Here is a 24,193-nt window from a genome sequence, read left to right as displayed (position 1 = left end):
CCTGACTCAACTCTGGGTTGGAATCCAACTTAAGATCTGTGCCTTCTGGCCTCCTCCAGGTCTCCCCTTAATAGGGGCTGGATAAATATGAATCCCTTTTGCTACTATTCATCAGTCTTTTTGCCTACATGTGAACAACTTGGCTTTCAAATGCTAATGAGGTTCTCCCTTGGGACTTATATGGTCAGAGCCCAAACCAGGGATTTCTGGAGCTGAGGAGGGAATTCTCTGCCTGGTGCTAACACTCTGCCACTTGTGTTTCTTCTTAGAAGAGAGCTTGAATGTTTGTTTAGGGATGAGGCAAACCTGGAGAAGGACGCTCCACACTTGGTCATTTCACGCCACCACTGAAGTAGAGAGGTACATGAGATGCCTACCTGAATTTGAATTTCAGAGAGGCAGTGAGTCATTTTTAGTGTAATATTTGCACAGCGCTTTGGGGCATTTTAATCCGCCTGCAATACAGGAGACCCTGGTTCGATTCCTGGGTCAGGAAGATCCATTGGAGAAGGGAAAGTCTACCCACTCCAGTATTCTGGCCTAGAGAATTCCATGGACTATATAGTCCATGGGGTCACAAAGAGTTGGACACAACAGAGCAACTTCCACTTCACTTGGAGCACTTTTGGCTATGGGAGACTGAAAGTGAAAATATCAGTTACTCAGTTGTGTCTGACTCTTTGCAACCCTATGGACTGTATGTAGCCCTCCAGCCCTCCAGGATCCTCTGGCCATGGGATTCTCCAGGCGAGAATACTGGAGTGGGTTGCCATTCCTTTCTCTAGGGGATTTTCTCTACCCAGGGACAGAACCCACGTCTCCCTCATTACAGGCAGACTCTTTATCATCTGAGCCACCAGGGAGGGTACAGTGAAATACGCATGTGCAAAGAGACTGCTAGACTTGGATTGACCAGGAGACTGAGACAGACCCCATGGCCACAAGGAAGGCAGGGTTGCAGAAATCTTCCGGTGATGACTTGGGAAGGGGCCTTTGGTTGTAATTGTCCGGAGCATCATTCCATCATCTGCTGCGCTGTGCCACTGGGTGAGGGTCAGACCACACCCTCAGGGTCGTATCAGCCTCCACTCTCTTCTTACCTGCTGACGCCTACAAGTGAAAATGTTCGAGGTAGGGCTGAGCCCTGACATTCATCAGGAAACAGTTTTGGCACATTTATAGCGTGTAAAGCAGTGTGTGTGCTGATGCTGGTCAGGGGTTTGTCTGCTCACTGACTGTCCTCGGCCTTGGAGATCAAGTAGTAATTAAGACCCCCTCTGTGTCCAGAGCTCCCCACCAGGTTCTGCGCTCATGGTGACAAAAGAAGTGAAGAACGCCGTCTCTGCTCCTGAAGAGCGCGCACCTGTGCCTCTTAGGACGGCGGAGAGCTTAGCTTTATTAATTTGGAACTGTCCTCCTCAGGGGCCTCGCTCTGACCTTGTGAAGCACCTGTCCCGTCCTGTCTGTTTGTGTAGATGCTGCGGCGGTCACCACCTAGGGCTCAAGGAGCCTCATACCCTGCTGGTCCCGAGAGTGATGCAGTCAAGCCTGTGCGAGTTAGCAGTGTGTGGCCTTGGAATGAAGGAAGTCAAGTTCTCTGGCTTGTTTGGGGGCCAAACTCTGTGACCTTGGTATTTTTAGCAAAGCACTGGACTACAGAACAGTGGAGCTGCCAGGGACCCAGAAGATGCTGCCGGCATAATGGCAGAAAGGGAAAACTATTAGCTTTGATCTCACAAGAGAACTGACTTTAATGCCTGGTCTTGCCTTTTATTAACAATTTAATTTTCTTCTGAGCCTCAGTTGCCTCCCCTGTGAAATGGAGTGGATAGTAACATCAGGATATTTTGGAGGGTTTAATGAGATAACATATTGGAAAGTGCTTGCAGAGGGTAAGCTCTGTATTGGTCACCGCAGTGTTTCCCATTCTCTTGGTGCTTTGTAAACACCTGTGTTATGACACTCTTTGCAGTGAATTATAGTCAGTACATTTCTGTGTGTCTCCTTCCACTAGACTGAGGGCCAGGGCGTTTTTCCTATGATTCACTTTCCTGGAGCCTCTCACGTAGGCCTCCTCTGGATGAGGCTCAGAGTTGAGCTGAATAACCTTCAGAACTTGGGTTTTGCTAGAAGACAGGTCTTTGAACTTTTGAGTCTTCCTCCCTGGCTCCCTCCATCTCTGGCTCTCCCACTGAGGGCCGGGCCGATCCTGTCCTGTGGGGTCTGTTTGAGAGCAGGCATCTTAGCAGTATGTTGGAAGCTTGTCATTAGTCTCTAAAATGCTCGAGGACAGGTTTCCAGTGCTCTCCTGTATGCTCAAACAGGCACGGGTTTGCGTAGCAAACTGGCTCTGATCTCTTCATTGATAACTTCTAGGGTTTCTGTGGTATTTCTGTTCATTTGATCTCAGTTTTAACACAGTTATTGATTTCCTCAGTGCAGTTCAATTCCTAGAGCATTTTTTGAGCATGTTTTCATTGCTAGACCCTGGGCTGGGTGTTGGCCATGTTGAGATGAGGAAGACAGTGTCTCCAGCTGAGGTATTCTGGATCTCAGAGGGGAGGCAAGTGAGAAAACAGAGGCTTCCTCTTGGATGTGGTAAGGACAGTGACAGAAGTGGGGACAGAATTTTGTGGGAGTTCAGAGTAGGGCCCTTTTCCTTAGTTATCTTTTGGAGCCCGTTGCTGTTGTTCCTGACAGATGGATGGGGGAGCCAGATTGTGATCCCTGCCCTCAGGGATGGTTTGAATACTAGGAGAAAGCCAGTGGCAAACGGGCATGAGCCAGAGGTTCAGTTGAAAGCCCTGCTTCACTGGATGAAAGAGAAGGAAGTTTCAAGGGCCGGGGGGCACAGGGTCACGGGTGCACGACCTTGCCTGAAGAATGAAGGGTTTCGGAGGCCTGGGGAGAGGTTGGTTGAGCCAAGGGCTGCACTTGGTAAAGGGGGCCTGGACACATCTCATGGCCGGCTGCTTCTCCCTTTGACATTAGCTTTACTTTTCTCCCCATTCCCATGTCATCTTCCCTGTTTCTCTGATGGTTGCTTCTCCACCAGCTCTTATTTCTTCTCATCGCCTTTCTTGCTTTCACCTCCACGTGTTCTTCGACTGCTCACCGCCCCCATCCTCCCATTCTCCTTTCCCTCTGCCACTTTTTCTTCCTTTCTACACCTGTGCCTTCTTGCCTTTTAATAGTGTTCTTGACTCCCTACCTCCGTGTTCCAACATGTCCCTTGTTTGTCTCAGAGTTGGGGAGGAGACTTTCATTTTCAGTGGCCTTTCTTATGATGTGAAAGAGCATCTCGTGTGTATCTGGGTATCCTGGGAAACAGAATCCTGGTTTCTGAACGGGGCAGATTACTCATTGTGTTTGTAAGGCAGCAAACCAGAGGAAAAGCAGCTTCTGTGTGTGCCCCTCCAAAGACTGAGAGTACAGTGGGCTTTCCCTGTGAGCAGGATCAGGGCAGCATTGACCCCATTTTCATGGGATTCTGATTCTCTGTAACTGTACCTATCCCTGAAGCTTCTCTTTCTCTCCTTTCATTTTTTTAAAATTTCTGTCCTGATTTTCAGTTCTATTTTCCATGTTTCTCCGTGTTCTCTCTCTAGTTTTTTTTTTTTTTTTCCCACTTATTAGAAATTATATCAGTCCCCTGCTTTGTGTCTCTCTTTTGCTTTGGAAGATAGAATCAAAAGCTCCTTATTTTCAGATGAGTTGATGGAAGTTTGGGTTGGAAAAGACAGAGAAAACGTGTGAAGCTTGCCTAGCTCCTAAGATGCTTTCGAGACTAAGCTTTCTTTCTAGTTCTAATTTTGAGACTGGATCAACATAGTTATAGAATCTTAAAAGAAATCTCTATTGGCTATTTAAATAACCTTCAACCCAATGTTGGAATCCTCTTTCCTTCATTAAGAGGGTTCTTCTGCTCTGTCCTTGAATACTTTTAATATTAGGAAGTCATTACCACATAAAGCAGCCCACTTGTTGGCTAGCACTGCCTGTTTCAAAGTTACTACTCATGACTATAATCTGGATCTGTGCCTGTTGATCTCATATGTGCATTCTGAAGGTAATACAACGTAAGCCTTTTGTTCACATATTAAAGGAACTTAAAGGTATCTTCTTCAGTCCTTGAAATATTTTGGAGAGATTCCACCAAAAATAATTAAATGAAATAAACCATTCTTGTCACCCTTTTACTGTATAGAAAAGTCAGTTTTCTGAATGACTTATTCCCCAGTAGTTCCATATAGCTGAAATTGTCCTGGAAGTTGTAAGGAAGAAAAAGAACTATCCTATACAAGGAACACTAAAATTAGACAAAATTGTAAAAGCAATATTAGTAACATTTGTACTAGATATAATGTCTAGTTTGTTAGATATAATGTATACTTTGCACATTATAGTTTAGAGAAAGTGAAAGTGAAGTCGCTCAGTCGTGTCCGATTCTTTGTGACCCCACGGATTGTAGCCTACCAGGCTTCTCCGTCCATGGGATTTTCCAGGCAAGAGTACTGGAGTGGGGTGTCATTTCCTTCTCCAGGGGATCTTCCCGACCCAGGGATTGAACCCAGGTCTCCTGCATTGTAGGCAGACGCTTTTACTGTCTGAGCCACCAGGGAAGATTCTTAGTTTAGAGAACACTCATAATATTCCATGCCATTTATTTTTGTAAGTAGGCCATGAACTCCCCTAGTTTGTAGATGAGGGTAGTGAGGCTCATAGAGATTGACTGGCCTCAGGGCACCCAGTTCTCAAGTGCATGAGTCAGGACTGAATCCCAGTTCTTCTGATTCTTAGTCTTCTGCTGTGTCTGTCATGAATACTTAAGTGTCTTCGTCTCTCCAAAGTACCTGCAATGTCATGGGATTATATGAAATAAATTGTCTCCTCAAGACAAGGTACTTGGTGTACACAATCTAACAGGATTGTTATGGATTTTTGTTTTGTGTGTGTCTGTTTCTGCATATGGCTGTGGAAGTAGAAAAGTGGAAACAAAGAAAGCAAATTCAGCTCAGGCAGTGATTTTATATAATTTGGGGGCAATTATAAAAATACTCTGTGGGGACCAGTGATGCTATTCCCTAAGTATAAGCATCAGTATGATTGATTTTGTTTGGAAAAAATTCTAAGTGTCAAGGTAAAGAAGAATGAGTTACTCCTTTACTGCAGTTAATCAAGAGAAATTTCCCGAAGGAGATAGGAAACAGGGAAATCTAAAAAAAATTTAAATAAAAAATGTGAGGGCTTTGATAGATTGGAAAGTTGCTGTTATTCAGTCGCTAAGTCGTGTCTGACTCTTTGCAGCCCCGTGGACTGCAGCACACCAGGCTTCTCTGTCCTCCGCTATCTCCCAGAGTTTGCTCACATTCATGTTCATTGAGTCGGTGATGCTATCTAACCGTCTCATCCTGTGCCGCCCCCTTCTCCTTTTGCCTTCAGTCTTTCCCAGCATCAGGGTCTGGAAAGAGGGGAAAGTAATTGGTAAGAGTCAGAGGAGGGTTGGGAACATGGTTTGGGGGCAAGAATGAGACAGATGCTGGGGACCTCGTGTTTTACTAATGACTTGAAACTAAGATTCCAATGTGATGATCAGTTTTCCTCCTTTGCAGAGTGAAACCCTGATGCAACTAAATTTAATCTTGCTTGGAATCACTGGTGATTCACTCAAGCTCAGGTGCGCCCACATGCAGCTGGCATCAGCTCTGTGTGCTTTCCAGGCTGATCCTTCTCTAACCCAGCTTCCCCCACATTGAGCTAGGGGAGAAAGCCAGACTGTGGTAACCTTGATCCTCTGTGTCTCTATCTGCAGCATCCTGGCTACTGCGGGAACCCACTTCAACACCCATGTGGACCTGAGGACCCTCCGGGCCGTGCGTGTCCTGAGGCCCCTGAAGCTCGTGTCGGGGATACCTAGTGAGCATCCATCTTTCCTCTTCCTCCTCTGCTTAGAACTTTACTGTTGTGTCCTCAACCAGATCCAGGGATAAGCAAGAAGTAATTTCCCCAGAGAGGAAGCCTCTGCAGTAATAAATAGAGGACCTGCAGCAATCTGGCATTATCTTCCATTTTAAAATTTAGCAAATTTTTTCACATTTAAAAGATAATGAAAGATCTTTACAGAAAATGTGGAAAGGAAACAATACAAAATTGAAAATGAAGAGTACCCATTATCCTGTCACTCAGAAATCAATTTTGTTAACATTTTAGCATATTTTTTCATTCATTTTTTTTCCTGTGCATTTTAATATATGTGGGCTTATACTGTATTTTTGATTTTGGATCCCATCATGCACATTTGACTTTCCTGACACTAATAATTCTTCAAAAATATGACTTTGAAATCTGTCTTATATTCTTTCTTATACCATCCATGACTTGGGTAGTCCTTTCTGCGTTACTATTCATTTAGGTTATGTCCAGCTTTTTTTTTTCTTTCTTTTTTATCCTAAAAAAAGAAATAGCTTGGTAACAAACATCTTTTGACTTAAATATTATTCAGATCTCTGATTATTTTCTTAGACTAGAATCCTAGAAGTGCAAGTTTTGGGTCCAAGGATACAGTATTTTATGAATAGTGGTTGTACTAATTGTGCTTCCAGGACAATGAATGGGAGAGCTGGGTCTGAGGTAAGAGTCATGGGGAAGATGAACTTTGTTCTTCCAGACTTACAACCTAGTAAGACAAGGCCTAATTCCCTTTGGGAAAGAAACACATTCTAGTAGGTTTCATCTCTAAGAAGAATCCAGAAGACAATGTGGGTGAAACGAATAAGGGAAGGGTAATAGGCATGTATGTGATCAGGGAATAAGTGAAGAGAAGCAAGGGGTTGATTCCTCAGGGGAGGGGTGATGGCAGTCTTTGGCTTGATGTGTCTTGGTTATCCCTTGGTGAATCATTTTCTCATCTCAGGACCAGTGGTCCTTTTTCCTCAAAGACTTGGCCCTTTCTCCTAGGAGAGGGTACACAGCCTGCCCTGTCAGGGGGTGCTAAGTGAGGGCTCTGTTCATCATTCTCTTTCTTTCCTTCCAGGCCTACAGATTGTGTTGAAATCCATCATGAAGGCCATGGTGCCTCTCCTGCAGATTGGCCTTCTGCTCTTCTTTGCCATCCTGATGTTTGCTATCATCGGCTTGGAGTTCTACAGTGGAAAGTTGCACCGAGCGTGCTTCATGAACAATTCAGGTAGGCTCACTATTTTCTGGCTTCTCCTCCTTCCCTTCCTCTCTCCTATGGTCATGGGGGTCATTTCAGGGCATTTGGAGGCTAATTGGAAAACAAAGTGTGTCCTATCTCAACCCTAGAATTAGAAGCAGAGGCTTCCTAGTCATCAGCTTTATGAGGTACAACCAGCCTAAAGATCCCCGTTGCACACTGATATTGCAAAGCAAATAACTTCTTAGGTTTATAGTCTGTTTCAAATAGAAGGTCTCAGCTGCCCCATTCCTCGGTAGAAGGCTATCAGAAGGCATGCCAAAAACCATTTGCCTGAAAAATTACCCTTTGTACAGGGTAATTGTACTCTTTGGCCCACAGCCAGAAAGACCTCAGGAGTCTGAAGTCAGACCTGGGGCCCTCCAGATCTTGGGGACATTTTCCCTCCGTGCTCAAGCTCATGACATTCCCCCCTTCTGCTGTCATCCATGCATAGTATGGAAGAATTGAGGGAGTTCTGAGCATGACTTGGCAGTGGTTAAATGAGCGAGGTATACCGCCGAAGAATTGATGCTTTTGAACTGTGGTGTTGGAGAAGACTCTTGAGAGTCCCTTGGACTGCAAGGAGATCCAACCAGTCCATCCTAAAGATCAGTCCTTGGTGTTCATTGGAAGGACTGATGCTAAAGCTGAAACTCCAGTACTTTGGCCACCTCATGCGAAGAGTTGACTCATTGGAAAAGACCCTGATGCTGGGAGGGATTGGGGGCAGGAGGAGAAGGGGACGACAGAGGATGAGATGGTGGATGGCATCACCGACTTGATGGACATGAGATTGAATGAACTCTGGGAGTTGGTGATGGACATGGAGGCCTGGCGTGCTGCGATTCATGGGGTCGCAAAGAGTCGGACACGACTGAGTGACTGAACTGACTGAATTGACTGAAGAGATCTCACATTCTTGTCTCTGTATCTTGTTTGTTCAAGTTGAGTAGAGTGCTTTAGGAGGAAGGATGAAGGGGAGAGGTGGAATGAGCCCAATCAGGCATGATGTTTTTATGAAAAGAATCTTTAAAGGACACAGTCCATGTTGGATTTGTTTTAATTTTTGTCTTATTCCAAATGAGGAATTTAGGCCAAAAAAATGAGTTAAGACCCACGAAAGGGACTGTAGTTTATAATTGTTCCCAGGGAACCCCAAAACAACTGAGGGGCTATCCTGAAGTCTAAAGATAGAAAATCAGTTAAGATTCTGCCTTCAGCTCAGACCTTTCTGGGTGATACCCAGTCCTGTAAATTCCTGTGGGGCTCAGGAGATGGTAGAAGATGTGACCTGCAGAAAGTAGGGGTGGGGGACGTGTGGAGGAGGCTTCATTTTCAGAGCAGGTTGGGAAACACTGGGTTGAACACATTACAGTTTGTGAGCTATGAGGTGTAGCGATGCCAGAGATGGGTAGGAAATGGTGACGGAGAGGATAAACCTTCTTGTGGGAGATAGAAATGCATGCTTGTGGTCTCCAGGGGTTATTTTCAGCTCATGCGAAGCATCACATGGTTTATCCCCCACCCTCCAAATGTGTCTGCAGGTATTCTAGAAGGATTTGACCCCCCTCACCCATGTGGCGTGCAGGGCTGCCCAGCTGGTTATGAATGCCGGGACTGGATCGGCCCCAATGATGGGATCACCCAGTTTGATAACATCCTTTTTGCCGTGCTGACCGTCTTCCAGTGTATCACCATGGAAGGGTGGACCACCGTGCTGTACAATGTGAGTAGAGCTGGCGAGGGGCCCGAGCAGAAGGGAAGGATCGTGGAATTAGGCTCCTGGCTTGGTTGGGGTTGGTCAGCCGGGGGAAAGGGAAGATTGGAAATGTGTATGGGGGTGTGCATGTGTGTGTGTGGACTCAACCATGGTAAGGCTTAGGAGTTTCCATGCCTCTGTTTTTGGCCTCTTGCTAAGCACACAGCTTCTTAATAGAGTTAGGAAATTACATGCCATATTTGGTGGGTGAACAATGCTAGTTAAAGCAGCTCAGCTCAGTCATTATAGAGTATGTTTTGCTACTGGTTTGACCTGGTGGTAGGAGTCTAAGGTAAGTAAGGGGTACCAAGTAAGGGGTACCAAGAGTTACAGATTTCTTGGTTGCTGTCTTTAAAGAACTTACCATTGGTCTGGAAAGATATTCCAGTAGTTCTCAATCTTGGCTGCCCACTGGAATTAGCTGGGAGGGAGCTTTAAAAATTTACACTGCCTGGGCTGTACTCCAGACTAAGTAAGTAGGAATAGCCCTAACCCACTCCAGTGTTCTTGCCTGGAGAATCCCAGGGATGGGGGAGCCTGGTGGGCTGTCATCTCTGGGGTCGCCCAGAGTTGGACATGACTGAAGCAACTTAGCAGCAGCTGATTCTAATATGTAGTCACTCTCAAGAACCATTGCATTACAGGCATGTAAGAAACATGCTTAGTTGTAAGATTCACTCGGGATGCTTATTAGAAATTCTGATCACAGGCCCTTTGGAGATTTGATTTCATGTGGTATGGGTGAACCGAGCTACATGTTTTTCACGCGCTTCTGCTGATTCCTATGATCAGCCACACTGGGAAGGAGCTAAGCTGATGCATAAGACAAGGGTGTCTAGCTGCCTGTCTGGGATGTTTGGGGATCCCTGCATGAGGACAGAAGTTAGGGTGACTACTGAAGTCTCTTTTACCTCCCAGAGTTTGATCTTAATAAGTTATGAAAGGCATAGTGCAGAGTCTCAGTTCTAAAATGAAAGAGTAGGGAGTTGTGTGGTTTGATGCTTAGGGGAGCCTAAGGAGGCAAAGCAATTTGGGAAAATTGTCTTTGTAAACAGATGCTCATAAAGGTCTGTACTCTCCTGTGCCTCCCAGCCATCCCACCCTAGGGCACATCATTGTCTCACTTGCCCTCCCCTAGGCTTCTTTACCCTAAGGCACCCTCAAATTCCTTCTAACCTGATTCTTCTATACATATAAACGTAATGGGTGGGACATGGGGTCATTTACAAAAAGCCCCCTTTAGAATGATTTGAGGACATTATCTGTACTGGAAGGAAAAGAAGTGCTGTCTCATGAGAGACTCAACCAGATTGTCATGAAGAAAGAGCCAGGGTCTGCATAAGGCCATACAAGTAGGTGCCTAGTAAATGTCCATCATTAACTTGGACCCATCCCTGTGCCACATGAGCAAGGCAGGTGGGGCTTTGCAGAAAACAGCTGCAGGCTGTTCACGCCAAAGATCTGGGAGAGGTGTGAAGAAGTCCCAAGGACCAGCGTATGCCTGGCAAGCCCAGGGGTTATGTGTGACCTAGAAAAACCTTGAGAACACTCTGGGATTCTTACCAGTTGTGGGGGTGGCAGGGAGGAGGGAAGGGAGACAAGGTTGATGGGGCCAGTCACTCCTCATTTGAGATGTGAAGGTTGTCTTGAGGCCATGTCACTCAGATTAACCAGGCGCCTCTGGAAATGACAGCATTGGGCCCCGCAGTGGCTGATATCATTTGCGGGGCTTTGTGCAGGATGGCTTTCAATTATATGTGTAGACTCACCTAAGTGATGTGATAAATGCTCTGAAAGCCCAAAAGCAGAAGTGTTGCATTTGAAGATACAGGCAAGATCTATTGGTCCTCCAGGGCCAAGACTCAGAAGGGACTGAGATAAGCAGGAGTCACTCATCACTTGGTTTCGTTCCTTTGTTCATTCATTCTTTCAACATGTATTTGTGAGCATCTGTGATGTGTCAAGCACTGTGCTAGGCACTGGGGAAACAGGGAGAAAAAGTGTCATGACCGCTGTGCTCCTGGTGCTCTCTTCAGATTCCAGCCTCTCTCCGGCTGTCTGTCCAGCATAGGTTTGGAGGTCACACAGACAGTGAACTTGCTCTCCTGTCTAGATGTGCCCTACTGAGGAAGCAGGGAGAAGAGGTCAGACGGCAGATCCTCTGAAACCTTTCATTGCATGGGCTCCCAGGACCTCAGACACACAGTACCTCTGACTTCCAGGCCATCAGTCATTGAACTTCAGCTTACTGAAGGCCTCCTGCTACCCCTGCGGCTGGATCCAGGCTTGAGAGAACTCACTGAACTGTAGGACTGGCTTCCAAAAAGTGACTGGCTGCTCATTGGGCATAATGAACTCGTGCCCACTTTGAAGTGACGTCACTTTCCAAAGCTTTGGATCTAGGGGGAGGGCGTGGAGCCAAGAGGCCATAGGCAGAGATGATGGTCATAGTGAGGCTAATAACTCCCCCTTGATTCAGGAGAAGTTGGATGGAAAAGGCATCCCATTTTCAGCCAGGAGAGCAAGGACAAAGTCTGGCTCCCTAGGAAGAGAGGAAGTCAGCCAAGTCCAGCTTCCCTTGAGCAGGGAACTGGGGTGTGAAGCATGGCCCAGGTGGAGCTCTCCTATAGGAACTGGACACATCCTGGAGTTAGGATTGTCTTCTGCTGGAGGAAGGTTCAGAGCCAGGTGTGTTCATACTGGTGGGCGTGGGGCTTACAATATATGGTGGAATCACATCATATGCTTTTGTTTAAAAAAAAATTCAACAGAGTGAATTTTAAAGGTGTTATTGACATTATTCAACCATTCATGAATGAGGCAGCATCCCATCTCACATCTGGAAGGGAGCGCTGAGGAGCTATACAAAATGAAAGGCTTTTATAGGCAGAAGGGCACTGGACCAGGAAGTTATTAAAAAGTGGATTGGTTGTGGCAAGGTCACTTTCCTTTAAGGCAGGGGTCCCCAACCTCTAGGATCTAATGCCTGATGATCTCAGGTGGAACTTATGTAATAATAAGAGAAATAAAGTACACAATAAATGTAGTGTCCTTGAATCATCCCCTAACCACCCCACTGCCACCCCCAGCCTGGGGAAAAATTGTCTTCCATGAAACTGCTCTCTGGTGCCAAAAATGTTGGGAACCACTGCTTTAGGGGATGGCAGGGTTGTATCAGGCAGATGACCTCATGCACACTGACCAGGTGATTCCTGATTGCCTGGTTTAAGAGCCCATTTGTGGGAGAGACTGACACTGTAATAAAGTTTTGATTTGGTGACATGGGGCTTAGTACAAGTGACTCTGTTTTGGACCTGTTGTCTTGTTTTTTTTAACACTGTTAATTTACCCAAATTCAACTATTCAGCTTGGACCAGAAAGGGGATTCAGAACTTGTAGACACAATAGGGGAAGGAGAGAATGGGATGAATGGAGAAAGTAACTTCGACATATATATCCCACCATGAGTAAAATAGATAGCTGATGAGAAGTTGTTGTATCACACTGGAATCCCAGCCTGTGCTCTGTGATGACCTTGATGTGTGGGTTAGGGGGAGGGGAGGGAGGCTCAAGAGGGAGGTGATATATGTATATATAATTATGGCTGATTTGTTTTGTTGTACAGCAGACACTAACACAACATTATAAAACAATTTTCCTACAATTAAAGAATAAATTTAAAAAAGGATCTAGGGTATGGGGAAAAGAACATTTAAACAGTGGGGACTAATTCACCTACCACTCCTCTTCTGTTTATGCCCATTAAGAGTGTGAGATCAGAGGTACCTAGGATCTGGGCTGAAACATTGCAGATTCTGGTAGCCCATGCCAACAATACCTGAGTATTTATTTTCTTCTCTTAATTTCAACTTAAGATTTTGAAAATGAAGAAGTTTTACATATGTATTAGAACTGGTTACACACTAGTGGATTAACTGTGAACACTAAGTCGCCTTGTGCGAACGCTAAGTCCCTACAGTCATGTCTGCCTCTTTGCAATCCCATGGACTGTAGCCCACCAGGCTCCTCTGTCCGTGGGATTCTCCAGGCAAGAATACTGGATTGGGTTGCCATGCCCTCCTCCAAGGAATCTTCCCAGCCCAGGGATCGAACCCGGCTCTCTTACGTCTCCTCATTGGCAGGTGGGTTCTTTACCACTAGTGCCACCTGGGAAGCCCCTACTCTGAATACATGCATGTATGTATGTATGTTTCGCCATAGAGAAAAATCAGCCCTGGTGCCTTTTATTATCACCACTGTTCAGAGGTTGCAGATATAACTGGTTGATTTCCCTTTCTACCACTCATTCCGGAAAGGCCCAATTCACCCAGCTGCCGTATTTCCTCACAAAGACCACAAAGAAAAGGGAGTCCCTTTTTCCCATTCCAATGTCTCCTCTATTTAATGGCCACAACAAATATGTAAGATTTATTGGCACCAGTTACGCTCGAACCATTAGGAGTGCCTTCAGGTTGACACTGTATACAGAAGCTCTCTCAAACATGTGGACTCGGTTTAACCTTTTTCTGTATTCTGTAAATGCTTCCCTGGTGTTAGCATTCCTTTTCTGCTGCACAAACCCTTCCTAAATGCTTCCTGTGACATTGTATGGCTCCACCATTGATTTTGGTTAGCATCATTTGCGTGCAGCCTTTCTCATTATCCTGCTTGATTGTAAGGGTAGGGAAGAGTTCCCATTGTCAGGGCAACCTGGAGTCCTGCATGCTGAACTCTATTTAGTCTTCCAGAATTTCAAGTTGGTTTGGTCACCCTCCAACTGTATTCTTGGCTTCCCTCCCTCTTGTGGTAGAAAGATGCAAAGCAGTCTACAGTTCCGCTGGCTGCTTCTCCCTGTTTTGACTGTTTCTGCAAAGGTCTCCGCCACTTGCAGACTCTCCCCTCTTCTTACTGGTTTAGTTTGTTTCATGTCTCCTAATCTGGAGACGACTCTTGGGAATCCCTTGGACTGCAAGGAGATCAAACCAGTCCATCCTAAAGGAAATCAGTCCTGAATATTCATTGGAAGGACTGATGTTGAAGCTGAAGCTGCAATACTTCAGCCACCTGATGTGAAGAACTGACTCATTACAAAAGATCTTGATGCTGGGAAAGATTGAGGGCAGGAGGAGAAGGGGGCGACAGAGGATGAGCTGGTTGGATGGCATCACCGACTTGATGGACATGAGTTTGAGCAAGCTCCGGGAGCTGGTGATGGACAGGGAGGCTTGGCATGCTGCAGTCTGTGGAGTCACAAAGAGTCAGATACCACTGAGCAACTGACCTGAACTGTTTCTGGATGGGTGTTCATTCTCCAGGACAGTGCCTTCTTCTCTCTTGGCTCAGTGCAGTCCATTCTGCAAATATGAGTGTGGTTCCAGGATTAACTTCTAACCTTCACCTGAATGATATATGGCAGATCCGGCTTTCTGCTGATTCTGGTCTGAGTTGGGTTTCTCTGTTGTGACTCTGGTTTTGTGTTCTCTGCTGTTTGTGGTTATCAGGACTAATATACCGACTACAGGGGTTCCCAGTCTGTGTCTGCAATTATTCCAACCTGTGCTCTTCAAGTCCAGTTTTTTGAAATATTTATTTGGCTGTAGCAGGTCTTAGTTGGGGCATGTGAGATCTTTAGTTGAAGCATGTGGAATCTAGTTCCCTCATCAGGGATTGAATCCAATGCCCCCTATGTTGAGAGAGCAGAGTCTTAGCCACTGGACCACCCAGGAAGTCCCAAGTCCAGTATTTTGATCTGTATTTCATCTGTGTTTTTCACAGAGCTATTTTTCTTCTCACTTGGTATCTATAACTCATGCAGATGTGCATAGTTCTTGGAGGCATGCTCTTCTCTGACTTTGCAGGTACACTCCAGCTTTATCTGTTATGACTGCTTCAGCACTCTGTGCTGCCACGGGAGAGATTTTTTGATAATGTATCCAGTCTTAGGACTTTAAATACGATCTATACCCTGAAAATTCCAAATTTATGTCTCCAGCTTAAACTTCTACTCTGAATTCATGTATCCAACTCTCTCCTTACATCACCATATAGCTATCACAAATTCCTTTCCTGGAAAGGAAATACTCTTTCCTGGGTTTTGGCGAGAAGAGGAGAGTCTCCCTCATTCTCAGAAGTCCTTTGGTCCTATAACTCGCTTTTAACTTGCCTTCTCCCACCTGCATATAGTTAATAGTTTCTGAATAGTTAACAGCTACTCACTTTTTACCCCGTTGGCATTTAGCTTATGTGTGTTATGCATAAGCATGTTGAAAGAATAAAACCATATCCGAGGGTTGGTGGAAAACTGCCATCTTCAGCTTCCTGAAGCTTCTCTGATTTTATGGTATCTACAGAGAATGTGTTTGGTGCTGACTTCCATGTGACTGGGGAATGTGTCTACTCATCTCTGCTTTAGTTTTCATCACCACCTCCTCCACATGCCCTGGGAACAGAACATACTCAAAACTCATTTGACAGATAGGGGCCAGGAACCTACCACCATCTCCCGGTGTCAGAGTGATAAGGTGTACCAGTTAACCTAGGATAAGGTATCCAGTAGGTAAAATTTGTGGATTTCTGTAACCAGTAAGTCATGCTCTGGAATAGGCTGTTTTTCTCTCTGCATCCTTGTCTGCATGACCCTGTTCCCGTGTCCTTGCAGGAGTCTGAGACCCAATACAGATGACACCTGGAATCTGACATCAGTGTCTGTTCACATATGACTTGTATAATACACAAAGGGATTGATAAGTGTATCCTGGAAGTTAGTCTTTCCCTGTCCCATGCAGGCTGAGGGGTGAAGTAGATTGGGAAGAAGATGAAGAATTGAGTTGGGACATGAATGAGGAATTTGTGATGCTTAAATGGTGGTGTAAGGAGAGAGTTGGATAAACGAATTTAGGGTAGAAGCCTAGACTGGAGATATAAATTGGGAGTTTTCAGTTAATAGATGGTATTTAAAGCCCTAAGATTGGATAAACCATCAAGGAAGGGAATATCTAACCATAGGGAAGAGGTTCCAGAACTGAGTTCCAGTGTTGAGATGTGGGTGAGTTAAGAAGTTATCAGCAAGAAGACTGAGAAGTTGCAGTGAAGGGGGTCGGGGAGGGATGGTGTCCTGGAGGCCAAGGGAGAAGATTGTTGCAGAGAGGAGGAAGTAGCAGTGATCAGCTGAGTCCAATGATGCCTAGGGATGGGTTAAGTAAGTGCTAAGAATTCATCATCAGAGGTTAGGAGAGGGCAGTGGGAGGGGCAAAAGCCTGATTGGGGAAGGTTTAAGAGAAGGTTGGAGATATGACCATACTCATTGTGGTGAGTTTTGTTGAAAGAGGAGCAGAGAAAACAGGAAAGGTAGATGAAATACCATTTGCTTTCTTATGAGAATGAATCTTTCAAGATGAAAATCATTGCTGGTGGAGAGAGAGGACAGTTGGTGGAGCAGCCTTCTAAAGCAGGTGAGAGGGGGTGGGCTCCTAGCCTGGCAGAGCCCAGGTGGAGGACTGGGCTTGGCGCCCAACTTTAGGGTTCATCAATAGTCCTAGGAGGGAGGCTGCAGAGGCTGGGATGTGGGTAGGGTGGCAGGAGCTTGTGGAAATTCTCCTATTGCTTCTATTTTCTCAGTGAAATTGGAAGCCAGGTCATTTAGCAGAGGGTGGGAAAAGGGAAATGCTGGAAGTTTGAGGGAAGGTGGAAATAGTTTTCCAGGAACGAAGAAATGAGTGGAGTGGAGATGTAACTGCTAGGCTGCATTCGGGACCCACTTGGGGTTCGTGTTGCTGGGGTGAAGGTGAGACCAGTGAATGTGCTGTTTTTTTTACCTCTGGTCACATTTGGCCCCTGAGGTTCAGGCAGGAAGTAGGTACGGAGCTGGGAGTAGGGTACAGAGCTGACTTTTACCAGAGTAGTTTTGCCAGGTGAGCCTAATGAAATGAGCATTAGGAGACTGACCTTAGCAGAGCAGTGAAATTTGACCTGGGTAGGAAGGAAAGAGAAGGGGGTGACAGAGGATGAGATGGTTGGATGGTGTCACCCACTCGGTGGACACGAGTTTTTGCAAGCTCCAGGAGATAGTGGAGGACAGAGAAGCCTGGCGAGCGTGCTGCAGTCCATGGGGTCTCAAAGAATCCGACATGACTGAGTGAACAACAACAAAGAAAGGAAGGAGGTGGGGGAGAGACAGGGAAAAGGGAGTAAATGTATTATAGGCCCTTTTTCAAATGTTACTCTGGAATCTGCTGGATAAATTCAGTGTGTGGAATGAGTTGAGAAGCCTGCCTCATTGCATGGAGGAAGTAGGAAGTGAGTTTTAAAGCCAAATGTTCTGATTTCTAATTTGGTGCTTGAACTGCCCGCAATAGAGGGAGAGTGAGGGCGGGAGGGAAGGGTGTGTGCGCACACACACGTGCAGAGGAAGCTGTGACCAGAAGGCGTGGCTCACCTCGTGGGCCCTCCCAGCCTTCACTCCTGGGCGCCTGGCCCCGCTTCAGCCCAGTTCAGAGCGTGGACTTAGGGAACTTTTGGGGACTGAAACCTACCAGGCCTGGCCCCCTTCCTCACTTGCATTGTACTCCGTCATCTTGTTTTCCTCCTCGGAGTGTCTCTTTTTTAAAAAAACACATTTATGTTTGTAGCTTCTGCTGCTGCCTTTGGCAGCCTGCTCTCGTTTGAATCACTTGTCCTCTCTCTAAACCCTGCAATGCCTTCCGCCTGCATCCTGCCTGTTGGGCCAGAGTCCAGGGTCCACTGTTTCCAGTCCTTGGCTCCCTCTGTGTGGGGCGGGGGGGGAACAAAAACAAAAAACCCTGTGATTTTTCTTTCTCCCTTGCACATATTTCCATCCATAGCTGCTTCCATCCTGAAATTATTCCCACTCTTTCATATCCATTTTGATTTCTTAATAATTTGTCAAACCAGAGATGTCCTTCTGTTTGAGATTGATTCCAAATATGCTAAGTTTGCCTCCTGATCGGGCGCCTGGATTTCACACCACTCACTAGGCCAGTCTCCAGATCTTTTGTCTCCGCGGCCCCATTAGGCTGGCTCAGGGCTCTTGGCCTTTCTTTTAGCCCACTCTAATACACAGTTTAATTTCTGATCCCGGGCCAGAGGCCTCAGGTGCCTGGTGTGTCATGCAGCCTTAGGCTATGATCTCTCTGTTCTGAGGCGACCCCATGCCTGAGGACTAAGGGGCACAAATTAACTGGGGTGGTGCCTTGGTGACTCAGTGGCTGTTTCAGGTACTTTCCACTGGATCCCCCTTGGAGGCCAAATCCTTAATGGAATCCCAGCTAGACAGGGATGGCACAGTGCCAGCCTCTGGCACTAGGCAAGCCAAAATGGCCTGTCTTCATTTTTCCCTCAATTTATCATTCTCTAGAAAAGTATTTATTGAGGACTTTCTTTCAGTGCCCCTCAGAGTGTGGTCCATCTTAGAATCGGCTGAGGGGCAATTAATATAATTACAGATTCCTGGGCTCTGCCTGGATCTAACGACTCGGCAGCTGCAGAGGCAGGAGGAAGGAATATGTATTTTTCACGTGCTCCCTTGTGATTCTGAGGCTGCAGTGAGGTTTGAGAATGACAGTTCCGTGTGACAGTGATGACTCGGCCTGGGGAGGGTGTGAGGTGGTCTGCATAGCGGGGGCTTACTGAAGAGAAGCCTTCAGCCTGTCTCTCCCACTACATGCATTTCCATGAGGTCCTACTTTAATCAATATTTGTCTAATACAAACGAACTGACACACAGTGGGCTCTCAGGAAGGAGAACAAGGACCACTGGCGCTTCCATCCTCCTGAGGACACTTTGGAGTTTCCCTAGTGACTCAGTGGTAGAGAATCCACCTGCCGAGCAGACGACTCAGGTTCAGTCACTGAGTAGGGAAGATCCCCTGCAGAAGGAAATGGCAACCCACTCCAGTATTCTTGCCTGGAAAATCTCATGAGCAGAGGAGCCCTGATGGGCTACAGTCCATCACAGAGACTCAGGCATCACTTAGCAGCTGAGCGCACATGCATGTGAGGGCACTTTGCTGGCTGCCCTCCTCCCATGCGTGCTGGTCTCCTCCTCCCTCTCCCGTCCCTAGGCCTCTGCCCTTGGCCAGAATCAGGAACTTGTTAGCTGAGGTCTGTAGGTGGACTCTGGTGGCTTCACAGTATTGTCTCATTTTGTTTTTAAAATACCTTAAAAAAATTTTTTTTAATAGTTGAAGTGTAGTTGATTTACAGTATCTCAGGTATACAGCAAAGTGATTCAATTGTATATATATATCCTTTTTAATTATAGGTTAGATATAGCTCCCTGTGCTATCCAGTAGATCCTTGTTGTTTGTTTTTTATATAGTAGTGTGTATCTCTTATTCCCAGATTTCTAATTTATCTCTCCCCTGCTTTCCCCTTTGGTAACTGTAAGTTTCTTTTCTGTGAGTCTGTTTTGCATGTAAGTTCATTTTTATCAATTATTTATATTCCACATATAGGTGATGTGATATATAATATTTGTCTTTCTCAGTCTGACTTTACTTAGTATGATAATCTCTTAATGTGGTAATCTCTGCTGCTGCTGCTAAGTTACTTCAGTCATGTCCGACTCTGTGCAACCCCATAGACAGCAGCCCACCAGGCTCCCCCGTCCCTGGTATTCTCCAGACAAGACCACTGGAGTGGGTTGCCATTTCCTTCTCCAATGCATGAAAGTGAAAAGTGAAAGTTAAGTTGCTCAGTTGTGTCTGACCCTCAGCGACTCCAATGGACTGTAGCCTTCCAGGCTCCTCCATCCATGGGATTTTCCAGGCAAGAGTACTGGAGTGGGGTGCCATTGCCTTCTCCCGTGGTAATCTCTAGGTTCATCCCCAAAAAACTCTGTCACTATTTCCACTGTTTCCACATCTATTTGCCATGAAGTGATGGGACCAGATGCCATGATCTTAGTTGTCTGAATGTTGAGTTTTAAGCCGAGTTTTTCACTCTCCTCTTTCACTTTTATCAAGAGGCTCTTTCATTCTTATTCACTTTCTGCCATAAGGGTGGTGTCATCTACATATCTGAGGTTATTGATTTATCTCCTGGCAATCTTGATTCCAGCTTGTGCTTCATCCAGCCCAGTGTTTCTCATGATATAGTCTACATATAAGTGAAATAAGCAGTGTGACAGTATACAGCCTTGACATACTCCTTTCCCTATTTGGAACCAGTCTGTTCTATGTCCAGTTCTAACTGTTGTTTCCTGACCTGCATACAGATTTCTCAAGAGGCAGGTCAGGTGGTCTGGTATTCCCATCTCTTTCAGAATTTTCCACAGTTTGTTGTGATCCACGCAGTCAAAGGCTTTGGCATAGTCAATAAAGCATAAGTAGATATTTTTCTGGAACTCTCTTGCTTTTTTGATGATCCAGCGGATGTTGGCAATTTGCAGCCATGAAATTAAAAGATGCTTGCTCCTTAGAAGAAAAGTTATGAGCAACCTAGACAGCATATTAAAAAGCAGAGACATTACTTTGCCAACAAAGGTCCATCTAGTCAAATTATGGTTTTTCCAGTAGTCATGTATAGATTTGAGAGTTGGACCATAAAGAAGGCTGAGTGCTGAAGAATTGATGCTTTTGAACTGTGGTGTTGGAGAAGACTCTTGAGAGTCCCTTGGACAGCAAGGAGATCCAACCAGTTCATCCTAAAGGAAATCAGTCCTGAATATTCATTGGAAGGACTGATGCTGAAGCTGAAACTCCAACACTTTGGCCACCTGATGCGAAGAACTGACTCATTTGAAAAGACCCTGATGCTGGGAAAGATTGAAGGCAGGAGGAGAGGGGGATGACAGAGGATGAGATGGTTGGATGGCATCAGCGACTCAATGGACATGAGTTTGAGTAAACCCCAGGAGTTGGTGATGGACAGGGAGGCCTGGTGTGCTGCAGTCCATGGGGTCGCAGAGTCATACACGACTGAGCAGCTGAACTGAACTAGGTTCATCCATGTTGCTGCAAATGGCACTATTTCATCCTTTGTTATGGCCGAGTCATATTCCATTATGTGTGTGTGTGTGTGTTACACCACATCGTCTTTATCCATTCATCAGATGAAGTACACTTAGCTTGCTTCCGTGTCTTGGCTATTGTAAATAGTGCTGCTGTGAATATTGAGGTGTGTGTATCTTTTTGAATTAGAGTTTTTGTTTTTTCTGGAAGTGGAATTGCTAGATCATATGGTAATTCTATTTTTAGTTGTTTAAGGAGCCTCCATACTGTTCTCCATATTGGCTGCACCAGTTTGCATTCCCACCAACAGTGTAGGAGGGTTCCTTTTTCTCTGCACCTTTTCCAGCATTTGTTATTTGTAAACTTTTGATGATGGCCATTCTGACCAGTGTGAGGTGGTCAAATCATTGTAGTTTTGATTGGCATTTATCTAATAATTAGTGATGTTGAGCATCTTTTCATGTGCCTGTTGACCATCCGTATGTCTTTGGAGAAATGTCTATCTAGATCTTCTGTCCATTTTTTGATTAAGTTTTTTTTTTTTTATATTGAGCTGTATAAGCTTTGTTGTTTAAAAACTAACCCCTTGTCAATTGCATCATTTACAGATATTTTTTCCCATTCCATAGATTGTCTTTCACTTTGTTTTCAGTTAAAATATATCTTTTAACAGTCATGCTTCCTTGAATCCAAGATATATATTATTGATTAGAAGATCTACTAAAAACTTAATAATAGTTTTTAAAGGGGGGGACCCCTACTACATTCTATATGTTACATGTTCATATATTTAGAGTTGTAAACTCTTGTCTGTGAAGAAAGGTGTATCTTCAAATTAAGGAAGTATAAAATCACACACACAAAAAGCTAAAAAAAGCATAATCAATGTGCTTGAGACCAAATGTTCATTCTTGGAGACTACCTGTGGACACCTGGCTTATTTGTACAGACCCTGGAAGAAAGCTGTCTTTGCCATCTCTGTGTTTGTTTGAACTTCGTGTAAATGCACTGTTGATTAGAAGGCTTGTAGTTCTGTGTTAGTCTTTTTAAAAAATTCAAGTCTGAGCTTGTTTGCTTACAGAAAGGGATATAAGTGAGCACGCTATTCCTTTTATGTATGATTCAGGATTTTCTCAGTCCTGTGAAACTAAAACAAAATATGGAAATAAACTGGATACCAAAGCTGATTCGAGACTGCAGCAGTCATCCTCACCCGAGCTTCAGGACTCGTCTTCCCCAAAACCACCTCATGTTTTGAGTGAATGATTTGGCATTACATATATGTTTTATATTATAAATACATATGTATTAAGTTTCAAAAATATATTTATGCCAAAGTGGTCCTCTCTGTGTTTTCTGCATTGATGTTCTGATGTAGATCTTGTTGGACGGAATGTCTGTTAATAGAGGTGGTGTAACAGTGGTTATGAATCCTGGTCCCACGTTTACTACCTGTGGGACCTGGGCAACTTAATCTCTGTTGTCCTTTTCTATAATGTGAGGGTAATTATGTTACCCCCCAGTAGAATTGTAGTAAGAATTAAAGGAGGTAACTTGGGTAAAACCCTTGGCATGTGCCTAGCACATAAGAAGCACTAGCAGTGTTAAATAATTATTTAGAACATCTTGGACAGACCACTCATATGGGGAAGACAAGCAGAGCGTCTTCTTCCACTGCCCATCCGCTCTACAGATCTGCTCCTCACTGACTGGTCCCTTCCCGTCTTTTAGTCTAGCCAATTAATATCTGTCATGTGCCTCTTTGCCAATAATACGTTCACATTCTTTGAAATTAGTTTTTCCTCCAAAATGTGGGCTACCTCCCCCACAGAGCCTTCTCTGACTATCCCTGAAAACTCAAAAGATGAGAGGTCTTTTTTTCTAACCCTCATCCTTGACCTGAATGTCAGTAGCATTCATTTGGTGCTTTTTGAAGATGCCCGCATCAGAAGTTGTCTTTTAGGTGCCTCTGCCCCTTTTGCCTTTTGGAAGGCCCATTCTGTCTTCTGGCAACAACCACAGTTCGTGAAATTTCACAGACGTGAAATTCAATAAATACCCATCGACAGGCTCATTTCACAGGGAAGCTCTGTGATCTCACCCAGGGCACGTGGGCTCCCAGACCACCCGGCTGTCAGCATATGCAGCATGAGGTCTGTGTTCAGATGAGGGAGCTGCTGTCGGGAGGGACGCCACTAATGCTGGGCAGTGGGCTGTCACCACGGTTCCCGCAGTCAGCTGTCTCTGCTGGGCTCCAGCTCAGTGCCCTGTTCCCTTCTCCGGTGACAGGTAGCAATACACAAACCAACGAGTGAGAAGCAGGGGGACTGTACTAATTTATTGGAATGTTTACACAGGGTTGGTGTGTAATTAGTAGTTAATTTCTGTGACACAGTTGGCCTTCCTGGCTTGGAACCTGGCTCTGAAATGCTCTTAAAGAAACCCAGATCTAAGAGATGGCAATCTGAGAGATGGTTAGGATTTGGGAACAGAACAAACAGAAAGTATGCCCTGTTTTCTGTGATGAAATGTGACCAGTAACAGCCCCCAAATTGAATACTCCCTGTACACACATACACACACACACACACACACACACACACACGCAAGCATGCACCATTTCTGGGATCGTTTTCTGCTGCTGAATCCACTTTTTACAAGGTCTGTTTTTTCACTTTTGTGAACATCAGCTTGTTTGATCCTTACACTGAGGATAGGGGGACAGCCGCTGGACCCCTTCCTGCCATGAGCCCTGTGATCACAGTCAGAACACTCATGTCTCTTTGTAATGTCAGCTAGATGAATAAATAAATGTGTGTTAGTCTTTTTATTAGTAATATGCGGCTAATACCTACCACCAGCTGTCCCTAACATCGAATCTTGTAGCAATTACATGAGATGAAACATAGGAAAGTGCTTTGAAAAAGACCCTCATTCTTTGCTTCTTTTAAATGCCTTTTTGCTTATAAGACTTGTATACGTATAAACTTGATTTTGCTAAGTGAGCTTTTTCTTTTTTTTTCCGCTCATTCAAAGAGAGTATCTGGTTGCTGTCAGGGGCATGTAAGGCAAATTTTCCCACCGAGTTTCTTGTTCCTTAGCTTTCATTAGCTCTGTGTATTGGGAGCTCTCATGACCTTTGCTTTTTGTTTCAAAGTACAGTGTTTATATTATGTCCATGTTGAAAAACATACATATATTTGATGCTAAAATGGCTTCTGAACACATCTTAAGTTCATTCCAGTTCTTAATAACTTGAATTACCTC

General features: G+C 45.0%; 1 protein-coding gene across 1 annotated transcript in view; it reads left to right on the top strand.

Annotated features, from left to right (window-relative positions):
• Positions 1-24,193, top strand: part of CACNA1E (calcium channel, voltage-dependent, R type, alpha 1E subunit) — a 330,398-nt gene that overhangs the window by 92,563 nt on the left and 213,642 nt on the right. Inside the window, exons 4-6 of the mRNA XM_010853135.1 lie at positions 5,813-5,916; positions 7,034-7,186; positions 8,755-8,924. Of these exons, the coding sequence (XP_010851437.1) occupies positions 5,813-5,916; positions 7,034-7,186; positions 8,755-8,924 (427 nt within the window). The remainder of the gene's footprint in view (positions 1-5,812; positions 5,917-7,033; positions 7,187-8,754; positions 8,925-24,193) is intronic.

This window comes from Bison bison, unplaced genomic scaffold, assembly GCF_000754665.1.
Source record: "Bison bison bison isolate TAMUID 2011002044 unplaced genomic scaffold, Bison_UMD1.0 scf7180017864322, whole genome shotgun sequence".
Lineage (NCBI taxonomy): Eukaryota > Metazoa > Chordata > Mammalia > Artiodactyla > Bovidae > Bison > Bison bison.
The sequence above is the reverse complement of the archived record's forward strand: the minus strand, read 5'-3'. Positions and strand labels throughout refer to the sequence as shown.